Here is a 13,704-nt window from a genome sequence, read left to right on the forward strand (position 1 = left end):
TTTATGCCTTTGTGAGATTTTACCTGGTACTGGTTTGGCTGCCACAAACACCCCCACAGGTGCCCACTCCAAATACAGCGGGACGTGTTGAAACTAGAGTGTTTGGAGACAAGAAGTCTTTAAAGTGACTCTGCTCAAACATATGCTGCATTTTCCTGGTAAAGAGCTATACACACACCTTGCTGTAGGCCAGCCGAGTGAAGGCTCGTTTTGCCTCGGTTGGCTCGAGGAACTCGATGATGGCGGTGAGTCCTGAGGGAGGCAGAAGCACTCGGCCCAAAGAGCCGTGAGGGGAGAAGAGCTCCTCCAACTCTGACACCGTCACTCCAGCTGGAAGATTTTTCACCAGGATCACAGTTGTACTCCTTTCTGCTGCCGCCTGTGCACCAAGGGAAAACAACCTCAGCCAAGTTAACTGGATTACAAGCACGGTAAACTGCTTATACAATTTAGCAATGAGTGGAAAAGAGTTCGTATTAAGCATACCTGGCTAAAGGAATCCAGACTGACAGCGTTGTCTAGTAGAAACTGTCGAGTCTCCTGAACGATCTGAGTCTCTCCCAGAGCCATCCTCACAGCAACGCTTCCTTTAGACTCCTGCAGAGGAGGGCAAGAATCAGAGGTGTATGAAGAAACTTTAAATGTGCACTGCCCAGTGTGCTTAATAATTCACATGTTTTAACGTGAACGGTGTATTTCTACTGTTTACCTTGTGATCAATGCAGCGAAAGACAAAATATGGCCTTTATGATGACTTCTTCAGAACAGACTAACTGTACTTTAAATGTATCTTTTAATCAGCTCACGGATACCTGAAGCATTTGGGCTGTTTCCAGTCTGAACACACTTGTGCTGGAGTTGAAAAGAACGTTATGGGGAGCACTAATGTAGAACAGGATGCAGTGTTACTCACATGGTCTAGGACTTGGCTTTTTGTGGTATTGTATTTTTCAGCAATGGCATCTGCCACTGCACTTGTGCCCAGAAACAGGGTGTTCCAGTTGTGGGAGCTGGAGGGAAACAATTACAATTAATAAGAGGGATGAGGGATGGGTCATGTAATTGAACACAAAAATATTTATTTATTCATTCATCCTTATGAATAAACACAGAAGCAGAGGGTTAGTGTGATTATATATACATACCTGGAACTTGAAGCTTTACTTTTAGCATCTTTTTGCCGTTTGTAAGATGAAGAGCCGGGACCACCAGCATCTGAAGAGTCTGTCTTTTCCTTCTTCACGGTGGACGGAAGCAGGTGAAGCATCCTGCCCTAAAAGCACGAGAGAACGAATGTTTCTAATCAGCCTCAACTTCATTTGAAGATGAAGTCCTACTACTGAATCCAGGAGCAATTATAGGTCCAGTTTCTGTAGTGTGGAGAGATATTGAGATCAAATACCTGAAATACATGTCCGTCCAGCTGAGCCAGAGCTGTCACAGCATTCTCTGGGATCATGTATGTTATGAAAGCGAATCCTTTAGGCTTCTTGGTTAGGTTGTCAATAGGGAAGAGCACCTCGGATAACGGACCTGTGAAGATATTTAATCAAGAATTATTATAACCTTGTAGAGTTGATGAGAGGGAATTTATTTTTTGCAGGAGTTGACTTTTTTTTTTTTTTTTTTAAATTCACCATGTTTAGAAAATAGCTCTTTGATCTCTTCCTCTGTGCAGGTGTATGGAAGGTTTCTGAGGAAGAGTCGACCTGACTCTGCGACATCTTCCTCCTCCTCATCTTCCTTGAGCTTCCTGGTGAAGTTTCTGTCAATTTCTTTGTCCTTTCTGTCTTTCTTGCCCTTACCCCCAGAGGCATCCACACGGAAGACCTCAATGTAACGGCCACCTGCAAACACCGGCAGAAAGGATGCAATCGTCAGTCAGTCAGGAACAGAAGTTATGTTGTCGCGATAAAAGCAGAAATAAGACTGGAAGTAATCTTTCAGTCTTAACTGCCACCATCTCCTTCTTAAAGCACACTAAGCTAGGGCTGCATCTAAAGATTATATTGTTATCGATTACTCTGGTGATTATTTTCTTAATGCAACAATTCATTGTTTGCTCTATAACACATTAGAAAAAAGTGAAAAATATAATCACAACGCCCTCGAGTCCAAGGTGATCGCATCCATTGTGTTGGTTTGTTGTGTTGGAATCATGTTACCAATGCAGCAATATAAGTTTGTTTTTTTTACCGCTACACCTTGTCATACCCCTAAAATACACATTATACACACAAATAAGAATATAATATTTCTCACCTATGTAGTCTTTATTCTTCTTCAAGGCCTTTTCCACCTGTTCTTCAGAGTGTAAATCCACATATACGTAACCTGAAACACACACATAAAACACCTGTCCTGATACATGGGTCTGTATAAAGTCAACACAGACACATACATAGGCAACTATCCACACAGCAGATATATGGTATACAGTATAATATAATAATAGTACACAAAAGTTACTTTCAATATCATACCTGTTCTATTTCCACTTTCGTTCTTCCCGATCCTGATTGCTGCAGGCTTCAGTGGGGTCATGAACTCTCGAATTTGTTGCTATTGATGCCACACAGAAAAAAAACATGCTGGTGTCAGTGTTTTTAAAGTAGAATATCCTCACTGCACCTCTGGAATCAGGAAGCTCTTGTTCACTCACCTCTTTCACACTGAACGGGGCTCCTCTCAGCTTCACCGTGAACTCTGTCACTGGCTCCATCTGCAACGAACAGATGTGAGTGTAAATAACAAATACTGCGCTGTATGAAACAATAATGTTCGACGTGTAGATTTTGTTTGAACAGTCACCTCTTGCTTGGCGGGTTTCTTCACTTTGCTCTGCTTATCCTCAGAGGAAACTGAGGGTTTGGTCTTTGAGGTGTTTTCTCTGTCACCACTTTCATAGGCGCTGTCTGTGTGCTGTACAGGACCACGATCCTCCTCTTCATCACCATCACCAGCTTCACCGTCATCCTTCTCTTCGCTCTCCTCCATGGTGTCATCCGTCTGCGCCACCTTCGAGCGCAGATAGTCCATATCTGATAAGCCGGACTTCAGTGCTTCTTTAGTGGCACCTGAAAGTAACACACACCTCATTTGTACATTGCATCTGCCTTTAATTACTATTTTTATTTATTTTATTTTAATAAGTCTATTTTGTTTGAGTATGTTTGTGGGATGTCACAAGAACCGATTCAGTACCAAGTCAATGCCAGTTGAGAACGTGGCAGATTCAATTCTTCTGTACGTGACAGGGGCAGCATATACACAAATAAATAAAGTTTTATTTGGTGTTATACCCACGTTAGGTCTCTAAAGGATGTGGCCCACAAACATAGGCCCTTAAAAAGACCTTGAGGTCAACTGCTCCTCCTAAAATGTCAGTAAAAGGCTAAATTCTAGTAGTAAACTGGAGAAAGTTTCATGATAACGGGTATTATAAAGAAGTTAAAATAAACACTTTAGATAACTGACAGATAACTGTAGTTTCATCTACCTACAGCAAGAAGGGACCACCATTACCAACCTTCATCTTCATCCTGGTCTTCTTCCTCCTCCTCATCCTCTGACTGGTCTGAATCAAAGTTGAGGTAATCATCTGAAGCAACCTTCTTCTTGCTCTGAGTCTTTGTCCGTCCACTGTCGGGGTCTGGTGTTTGCTGCACGGTGTCATTCGCCCACGTTGGTACTTGGCTTCTGTTCTGATGTACTGACAGAAACTCTTTGAATCCCTGGTCCTCCTCCAGCTGAAACACACACAATGATTATTAGACTGTGTTGCACTGATGAACAACGACGACATAATGCTGTACGTCCTCAAAACACTAAATTATTACAGGTATATTAATGCAGTGGACAACATTGAATAAAATAAACTGTTGGCTTCACAAATCTGTGAAGTGAAAATGGTGTTAAATTCTAAATTATGTCCATATTTGACATTGATTGATTGATTTTAATGAGTGTGATTTAGAGCTGGGTATCATTTAATTTCTCTTTATGTTACAGGTGTCAATATAATTCCAGATTTTGATACCGATCACATGATCAACATCACTTTTTGGATACCTTCACTGGAGAAATACTGCAAAAACATGTTTTTCAAAACCTTTTATTTCATTAAAGTTCTTAAATGTTAAATGTTTAACACTTTGATTAAATTAGGAGCTATTTGATTATCAAATAACCAAACCAGATTATGAATCTGATATTCCCTGTTGTCTGTGCTCTGTAGGCACATTGAGGTTGGTACCAAAAAATCCACATTCAGATTTTACACACATTTACTCACATTTCCAAGTGCGCTGTTGGTTTCCTTTTTCTGTTTCTTTTTCTGAAAACAGAAACAAAAATACATCATACTGTCTTTTTTTAAGAAGTGACAGTGCGGCAGAACTTAACTATCCTATATGTAGAAAGTAACTAAATATACTGTGGTTATCCAGATAGTTGTCTCTGAATATATATATATATATATAAAATTTATCTCTAGTTTAAATACTCTACTACAAGTAAAAGTCCTTCATTCAGAACCTTATTTAAGTAAAAGTATACGTATTATTTACAAAACTCTCTTACTTATCATATAAAAAGTAAAAATACTCATCACTCTGTGTGTTACTGGGGTAAAATGTGAGAAGACATCATTATAATGAACTATTGTAGTGCTGCAGAGATTCCCTCGCCTACAAATTGTGCTCTCCAGACACAAGACAACATGTTTGTTTGGTAAAAAGCTCAACAAATATAACATTCATCATGATTTTACTAGTTTGTTTCAGTGAAAATAAAAAATGTGATGCAAAAATGCTCATTCCCACTAGTTATGAATCATATTACAATCACAATAAGTGTCAAAATAACCATAATTAACCATATTGTGCAGCCTTAGAGTTTGGTTACTATTACTGCTGCATTAAAGTGTCTGACACAAGTAAATAAAGCTGTCACACAAATGTAGAGGAGTGAAAGGTACAACATTTGCCTGTGAGGTGTAGTGGAGTATAAAGACAAATAAACTCATTTATAATAATGAATAAATACTGGCAGGTATTGTGTGTGCACCTTTTTGCTGTCAGTGTCTGCAGGAGTGGAGGGTTTGTCCGGGCCTGAGCTCTGGGTATGTTTGCTCCAGGCTTTGGCCTTAGTGGGGTCTCCAAAGGCCTTACACATCTCCACCTACAACAAACAAACAACCACGGGTTCACACGTGACAAAACAACAACAATAATGTCAACAACAGGTGTTGTTTAGTGGGTGGAAAGCCTCGACAGGAGTCCTACCGTCACTCTGGACGTGTCCACGAAGCTCCTGTTGAAATGTTTCAGAGCTTTGTTCGCATCGTCTTCGGCTTTAAAGCCCACGAAGCCGAACTTGCGGAACTTTCCGTCCTTGGTGAACTTCAGAGAGCAGTCGGTCACTGTGCCAAAGGCGGCAAACATGGACCTGAACCTCTCCTCCTTCATCTGCACACAGGAGACACGGTTATACACGACCAGGCGGACTGACACAGAGTGCTCCCGTTACTGTGCGCTGACAGCCGGGCGGGTTACTTACCCCGTTGGGGAGGTTTTTAACGATGAGTCTCGACATGGTTGTTGTGGTTGTAGCTCCACTAATGAAGCATAAGGTTGGGTTTTTAAAGATATGTCAACAAACCAGCGTGGACTCTCCTCTAAGTCGCCATTTTGGGTGGGAGGAGCCTCTTTCTTCTTTCCTGGATTTGGACTTTTTTTTTTTTTTTTGCCAAACGTTGTATGTCTGCGCACATTAGCGCCACCTGCCGTACGCGAGTGTAGAGCGATAAATAAATAATTAACTAACTAACTAACTAACTAACTATTAAATTACTAAATTAACTAAAATGCATCTGCTAATATTGTTTCTTTTAAGTTGTTTATTAAATAAGTATTGATTTTGATCAGTGGTTGATCAGAATTTAACCGAGTGCATTCGAGTAATCGTACTGTACTTAAGTACACATTTGGCTTCTTTAACTGAATATTTTAATTTCCACCTTATTTTACTCCACCAATTGGTAAATATAGTAATTTTTGCATATTGGTACTTGTTACTTTATATATTATAGATATCCCCTCCAAACATGTATTAAGACCAGCAGTCTGTTTAGAACAATAATGTCTGATGTGGTATTTTTCTTTGATGATTTCCACATTAAAATAAAATAAAAGACTAATTTACGTCTTCTACTTCACTAAAAATGACAGAAGCTATGAATATGCAAACACAAGACATCTCCTACTTCACTGTAAAGCGCATTCTCAGTGTATATGGATCCAACTGTAGGAACAAGAAAAAAACATATTTTGAGACTTTAAGATTATGCATAATAATGACTCGGTAAAAAAAATCCAGTAATATAATACATAACAGTATAATACTAACAGATACTAGGTGTACAATTTGCTACTTTTAATTTTAATTAAGGGATACTTAATAATTGTATTTTTATGTTGCAGTAATAGTAGTATAAATCTAAATGCTTCCTCCACCACACGCCCTGTTGTTAGTTTATGTTGATGTCTTGTACAGGTTCAATAGAGGCGCACAGCGTATTTGTTCCTTGTGGGTTAATCTGGTCCTCTACGGTCTGTACTCCTGACTGAGTCAACAGCTTGTTGCATAAAACTCTGTAACATATTGGTAAGCACATGGCCTTTTTCCTGCCAAGTGGAGCGTAGCTTTTAAATCATACATTAGTTGCATGGACGTACAACTAATCTATAATTAGTCATACATCCACCGAAGCACATAAATGACAATACCACTAAACCAGATAGGCAGTTTCAGGTTGATGCAACCAGTACAGATTATTCTTCATTCTTCATTTTGCTCGTCACAAAGCACACATTTCCTTAAAATATGGATGTTCTTCTAACGGGAAAAGAAAAGAATTTCTGATCCCACTTCTCTCACGGCTACCAGGCTTAGTTTCGAAGTTAAGCTGATTATTTGAGTTGGGAATTTGAGCCAAATACTCAAGACCAGTACTCAGTAGGATGTGCTTGAGTACATTCAAATGCAATTTTACTTTTACTCTATATCTGATGAAATATTGTTCTATTTTTGAAACAGGCAACAATGACAGAGCAAAAAAAACCTCTTCAACTTTTGATTTAGAAGGGTTAGTTGTACTGTGCCCATGTGTCTGTACTGATAGTTACTGTTAGGATGCCACCTTAGGTCTTTTACAATAACCATGTAACTGAGTACTCTCCAAAAGCACTACTTTAGTTCCTTCACATGAGCATTCTTTCATACTTATAATATTTTGGCTGTTTGAGTGAGTCTAAATACTTCTAATACTCTTTCCAACCTTGTAAATACAAGTGTGACACACATTTCAATAAACCCATTGTTCTCCAAAGCTGAAATATAAGGCAGGCTAAATGGCAAAAAAAAGAGTTCACTTTGGTTAGGAAACATTTTTCATAAATGGATCTTTATTGAAAAATGAAAAGTAGTACAAACCAACAATTATTCATATGAAAATATTACAAAGATCAATTCAATTTATGTTTGTAGTTGCACTGAAGACTGAAGAGATGTATACCTTTGAAGTTCAAGCAAAGCACCACAATTTACAGTATCATTTATTATTATGCCTCATTTTTCTATAGTAATCTATTGTGTTGTGTGTGGACTATAACTCCTCCTGGCAAGTACTCATAGTTGTAACATAAATATTGTGAGACATAAACAACCCCTGAGAATTATATTTCATATTGATGTTGATAACAGTGTTGTGCTTACTCCATCAGCACTGCAGGCCTTTCTGCTCTTGGGAGTCTGGAACTCATTCTGGATTTCAAGGAAGGTTTTGTTCTTGGTTTCAGGAATGACAAGGAAAATATATATAGCCATTAAGGAGCAAATGACCAAGAACACCAGGAAACAGTACTGCTGCAGCCCGATCTGTGCAAAGAAAACACAATATAACAAACAAACCAAGCTTTTTTCCCCAAAATTTTGTTTCCTAATTTGAAAATGCAATGATAAAACTTTTGAAAATGAAGACACATTGTCATGTTCAATCATTCTGGACACCTACCACAATAAAAGGGAAGACCAGGCCAATGAAGAAGAAGCTCAGCCAGTTCACTGATCCTGCGATCATGTACGCTGCCGGGCGTGATGTTTGTGTGAACAGTTCAGTGGTCAGGATGTTAGTCACGCCACCTTCACAGAAGAAGAAACAACAAAAGAAATCACTGTTAATTGTGCAACAGCAGCCACATAGGGAAAGACTTCAGAGTTACTAATATAATCAGTTACCTGGTCCTAAGCCAAAACTCAGGATAAAGGCAAAGACACACACCATGCTCAAGTATGGAATTACTGGGCTGGCATCCTGAGAGAAACATACGAGGTGTTATATATATGTATGTATGAAATAGCATGAAACAATGGTTTAAAGGTCTTTTTATTTTCTTACAATGCCTGGGGGTAATTACCTGAAAAGTGAGCGTTAGCGTGAATAAAATGCAGCAGACACTCATCAGCGTGTATCCTCCTGTGATGAGTACTTTCCTTCCCAGACATTCGATGAGCATACCCTGTGAGACACACAACATGTCACAAGACCAAAAACCGTCTGCAGGCAAACACTTTAACTCTGACCTTTCATGGAATATCTGCAGTTTTGTTCTGTCAAATCCACCGTCTTTTAACTCATGTTTTTCCATCGCTTGCCCCCATTTTAGTTACTTAAGTATAATAATATAAGACAATCTTCCACTTTGGTGGACGATTAAGTCATTCATGCCTTTGTTTTGACGATTTACTTAAGTCAAAGGCAAAGATTTTATTAGAAAGGTCTTGACTGTTGTTGTGCACCTCCCCTTATTTATCCTTTTCTGGTGGCATGAAGTAATGCACATGCAAAACAAAATGAAAATCTTTAAAATACTTACACATGTTAAAGCTGTGATGCATTCACAGGCACCAGTGCCAACAGTCACATATGGTCTTGTATCAGCGGGAATGCCAGCTTGTTTGAATAAGTAGTCTGCGTAGAAGTAAATCTACAAGAAATATAGACAAGAAAACCAAATTACAAAAAAAATGTGTATTTTTTTTTACTCCTAAAGCTGCCAATAGAGGCTCTGAGGAATAGATTCAACCTTGTGAGAGATAGCAGGACAGAGAATATTGGAAGACAACAGGTATATCATAATATACATACAGCATTGATGCCGTTCAGCTGTTGTGCAGTGTTGAGTAGGATGATGGTGAGAAGCTGCCAGCGGACACTACGATCACTTAAGAGCTCCCAGGGCTTCTTGGCCTGGAAATCTACTAAATTATTCCTCTCCTTCTCGATATCCTCCCATTCACAATCATAGTCAGCGCAGTGCAGTTGCTTCAGAGCTGCAGGAAAAGCACATGACACACAAGGTGATTGTAGTTTTCTCCATGTGCACCATTCTCTCTCATCTGATCAGGCTACAGGGTCTGTTTCTGAGAATCTCATCAAAAGGTTTCCTGCGTCAAATCAGTTTCTCTTCACATCGTCGTGGCGTTACTAGAGAGTGATCACATGCTTGAACTCACAGCTGTGAAGTCTTTGCCGCTGGTGATTCCAGACAAAGGGCATCCTCTACCTTAAAACTACGCTGTCATGTGCACTAAATCAATCTTTGCAGGCCGAGGATAAAATCAAACCGATTTTGAAATGGAAGAGACCTTTACCTTTCTTACATCCCTCGTCATCTCCCCTGTCGATGAGCAGGAAGCGCGGGCTCTCTGGGAACCAGGGCAGGATAAGGAGCTGCAGGATGGCTGGGATACATGTGGTGGCGAGCAGGATGGGCCAGTACTCTTCTTTGCCCAGGAGCTCTCTGTGAAATCACACACAGATCAAAATCAGATCAATTCAATCATGTGAACACAGATTCTGAGAAAATGTTAATTTTTAGTGTGATGTTGAAAAAGAAAAGCCCAGCAATTACTTGAGGCCAATCACTTGTCCAGTCAAGATCCCAATAGTAATGAAAATAGAAGTTCCCATTCCCATCGCACCACGGAGGGAGGTTGGAGCTATTTCTCCCAAATAAAGAGGTTGAACACAAATGCCGATACCTGAGAAAATAAAACATGATTAGAGCCACAAGTTTGATGTTGAAACCAAATATTTAACAAGATGATTTCACATATAATACAAAGATATGTTTGCACGTGAAGGAATACAGTATTTAAATGTATTTCTGAATTATTTACCTGCATTTATTCCTGTGAAAAAACGTCCAATGATGAGTAACTCAAATAATCCTGTTGGGTAACTCAGACCCATCAGCAGAGCAGCAATTAATGCAAATATATTATTGGTCAGCAGCGTCCCTTTCCTAGAAAAGCAACATCACATTAAAGCTTTATAACTAAAAATATTTTAAAAAAAGAATCAGTAGGAATGTTCTTTTTTTAAATTATCCATACCTCCCCAGCTTCACAGACAATGTCCCACCGATTGTTACTCCTATAAATCCGCCTACTGTGAATATCGACACAATAGTGGACCAAAGCAGGGTGAGAACATCTTCTGATATGTTTGTTTGGTATCGCTCCCTCCAGGTTTGGTTGATGAAACTATGCACATACTGGAGATAAAAGAAGGGGAACACAACAAGCACATTTAGCAGGTGAAGTAAAAATATTTAAAAGATATATGTGTGCATGCATCTTCACCAGATATCACAATGTAGAGGATATGTACTTTTTGTGAGCGATGGAAATATGTGATTCATGTCCAAAACTGTAATTTATTAGACTCAGTGGTGGAATGTAACTAAATACTCTCAAACACTGTACTTAACTTGAATCTTTTTATACTTCTACAACTTTTTACTAAACTAAGTAAACTAAGAGTTACTTTTCATCTTAAGATTTTATGAAGAACTTAAAAAATAAATAAATTACCAAACAGTAAAACATTTTTCAGCTTCTCAAATGTAACTTTTCCTCGTCTGAATTTACGAATTTGAGGTTGTGACAGCATTTCTCACTATTTTCAGAAGTCAGTCGATTAATGGAGAAAATAATCACCAGATTGAAAATAATCAGTATTTGCAGTTGAATATTAATAAAATAGTTTAAAATGAGCTCTATGTCAACTAACTACAACAGTAAACCCTGCGTTTATATTAATGCAGGGTAATAATGATATAATATCAGTACTTTATAGACATTTTCCTGATTATACCTTTACTTAATTTTTTGTGTGTTTATTATTTGTATTTTACTCTGAATACTTCCTCTACCACTGATTAAACTTATTATCCATTATACCACTATAATAGTATAACATTAAGTTATGGAGCATCTTTTCTGTCCCTCTTATCATTCATTAATATAAATATAAGTGGTATTAATTGATCCTGTGACAGACAGTAGGGTTATTACCGTTGTGGGTGCATTGATGACTGATATATTATATCCATACTGAAAGGTTCCTCCTATACAAGCAGCACACACAGCCAGCAGAAGGGATTTGTTCGGAAACTGCAATAAAACAGAGAGGTAACAAACAATCACTGACATATAATCATGGATATAGCTCCATCCTCGCCCACAGCTCCAGTTTTTGGTTTAAAAACTCTCATTTCAGTATAATCCACATACCTTAATCCGCTTTCTATCTTTGATTTCTTTAATAAGCAGAGGTTCGTATTCATCCACAAATTCTTTAGTCATGTTGTCGCTGATGTTTTTGCATCCAGTGTTTGTTTGTCGACTGTCCTTCGTGTACTAAAGAGTTTGCTCTCAGCAGCCAAACTTAAAATCTCCGGGAGGATGAGTTTATCCCGAGGAGGGTACAATTGATCTGTTGTCATAAAGTGACTGCGGGGTGAGGAGAATCGCCCATATTAATCCATGTTTATCAGGATTTTACGGCATTTTAACTCAAAATGCGAGATCCTGCTCGGGTTTATTTCTCCTGAAGGCACAGGGGGAAGTACATCCAGCTGAGATCAGAGAGCTTGCTATTGTTGCTGTTGTTATATTGAATGCATTGTCCTGATAACGTATAATAAATTGGAAACAATTTGACTGCAATTCAGTATACAGAGCTTTCCAAACAGCCGTGAAGGAGGCAGAGGAAGGCAGCTGAGAGAATAACTTCAGACAGAAGACTAGTGTTCACTTTAGGCCTGTCTAATTATTGAGAGAGTTTATATAAAAACACGTGTTTCACAAAGAAATGCAACCTATAATAATATTTTTTATATATCTGGATATCATTTTAATAAGACCTTAGTGTAACATAATGTCTGATATAAATAAGGCTTGTTTACTGTTACATGATAATGTGCCTGCACAATATGCTAAAGTGCTAAAGTGTTGACTCCCCCTATGTTTCAGACCTTAGAAGAGCAGTCAGTAAACATCTGTAACAGTCGGAAAGGTCAATTATAAAAGGTAATTGGGGATAATGAAAATACTGTACGGGCTTTGTGGGTAAAATAATACCACTTTAAGGCTTTATTATAGGGATTATAATGTGCAATTAATTAATTATTAATCCTTTATAAATTCCTTATAGGGCATGAATAAAAATAAGTTTTAGGAAATGTTATGTATAATTTATTAACATCTTATTTGTAATTATAACTTAAGACATGATGGACAATTAGAATGTGAGAAACCAAAAAAAGGGATTTTTCCTCAACCTAGAACCCAAAACTTGCTCTAATTGATGGCTTTTAATGAATCTCCAAAGCATGTAAAGTATTATTATTATTACAGTAATAAGCCATTAGTTACACCATATAACTTTAACTTCATAAAGACTCCCTCATTAAGAAGGGGGGGAAAATGTACATTTCTTTTTACTTTGACTAGAGCACTATTCATTCCAGTGAAAGAATAATCATCTAATAAATAAACCAATAAAAACACCTGTCAGGCAAAACGTCTGCTGTCCAGGCAGACCCTCACCCTGTTCTACATACAGTATGATCTTATCACAGTTCATCCTGGCAGCCTAAAACAATGATGACTGAATGTGCCGATAGCAAACACAATCACAGTAAACTGCATGGCCAAACAGTTCAAAACTTTTCCATCGTAGCCTCCTGAGGTGTTAAATGGTTTGTAAAATTAGCACAGAGAGTCGATATGAACTCACCTCTTTCTTTGATTGCACAGATCCCTCATTGAAATTCATTTTGGTAGCTGCCGTCAAATTTAGTTTGAATGAACCATTTATAATGGATGTTCCACTCCAGCCCAGGCTCTTACATAATGGCAGCCCATTGGAAGGTGCAGCATATGATCTCAGCACCAGGGGGGAGACTCATTAACTCCTTGAAGCACATTCCGACATTGTGCTGAGGCTTCCCCACGAGTAAGGGAGGGATTGCTATACAGAAATAATATTGACCCTTTGTTGTATTAAATGGATAAAATGGGGCATTTAACTTGATGTGTCTGAAGGGCGAAAAAAAGCTGCATGTGGTGCAGCACCGGGGTAGCAGAGAGTCGTGATGCATTTATGGTAAAACACTTCCAATCGCTGGTTAAGATTAAAATAGTTTTATTATGTGATTCAGAGTAGCCTATAACTACACCTCTGTAATAAACACACGGAACTATTTCTATGTAAAATGATGGGAGTTTTCTAGCATGTATGGCAGCATACGGCACTACATTACGTTTTCTCCATTTTAAGGGCACCCTGAGGGC

The 13,704-nt window shown here is 38.4% G+C and overlaps 2 protein-coding genes across 2 annotated transcripts in view; both read right to left on the reverse strand.

Moving 5' to 3' along the window:
* rbm19 (RNA binding motif protein 19) overlaps positions 1 to 5,715 on the reverse strand; it is a gene marked incomplete at its 3' end in the record, with an annotated part of 7,109 nt that extends 1,394 nt beyond the window's left edge. The window contains 16 exon segments of the mRNA XM_035659041.1: positions 24 to 93; positions 179 to 379; positions 487 to 597; positions 914 to 1,010; positions 1,146 to 1,273; positions 1,403 to 1,533; positions 1,638 to 1,847; positions 2,263 to 2,334; positions 2,484 to 2,562; positions 2,663 to 2,722; positions 2,812 to 3,077; positions 3,530 to 3,749; positions 4,295 to 4,336; positions 5,068 to 5,181; positions 5,286 to 5,468; positions 5,560 to 5,715. Of these exon segments, the coding sequence (XP_035514934.1) occupies positions 24 to 93; positions 179 to 379; positions 487 to 597; positions 914 to 1,010; positions 1,146 to 1,273; positions 1,403 to 1,533; positions 1,638 to 1,847; positions 2,263 to 2,334; positions 2,484 to 2,562; positions 2,663 to 2,722; positions 2,812 to 3,077; positions 3,530 to 3,749; positions 4,295 to 4,336; positions 5,068 to 5,181; positions 5,286 to 5,468; positions 5,560 to 5,595 (2,020 nt within the window).
* A 2,028-nt stretch (positions 5,716 to 7,743) lies between these two features.
* slc2a11b (solute carrier family 2 member 11b) lies at positions 7,744 to 11,712 on the reverse strand. The gene is made up of 12 exons (XM_035658798.1): positions 11,641 to 11,712; positions 11,422 to 11,520; positions 10,459 to 10,619; positions 10,243 to 10,367; positions 9,975 to 10,104; positions 9,715 to 9,863; positions 9,209 to 9,393; positions 8,937 to 9,047; positions 8,478 to 8,579; positions 8,299 to 8,374; positions 8,075 to 8,202; positions 7,744 to 7,938 (listed from the first exon to the last, which is right to left on the reverse strand). Exons 1-12 carry the CDS (start codon positions 11,710 to 11,712, stop codon positions 7,744 to 7,746), a joined length of 1,533 nt encoding a protein of 510 aa, XP_035514691.1.
* Between the last annotated feature and the right edge of the window lie 1,992 nt (positions 11,713 to 13,704).

This window comes from Morone saxatilis, unplaced genomic scaffold (genome assembly GCF_004916995.1).
Source record: "Morone saxatilis isolate NCDOM2014 unplaced genomic scaffold, NCSU_SB_2.0 Contig16, whole genome shotgun sequence".
In the NCBI taxonomy this organism is placed as follows: Eukaryota; Metazoa; Chordata; class Actinopteri; family Moronidae; genus Morone; species Morone saxatilis.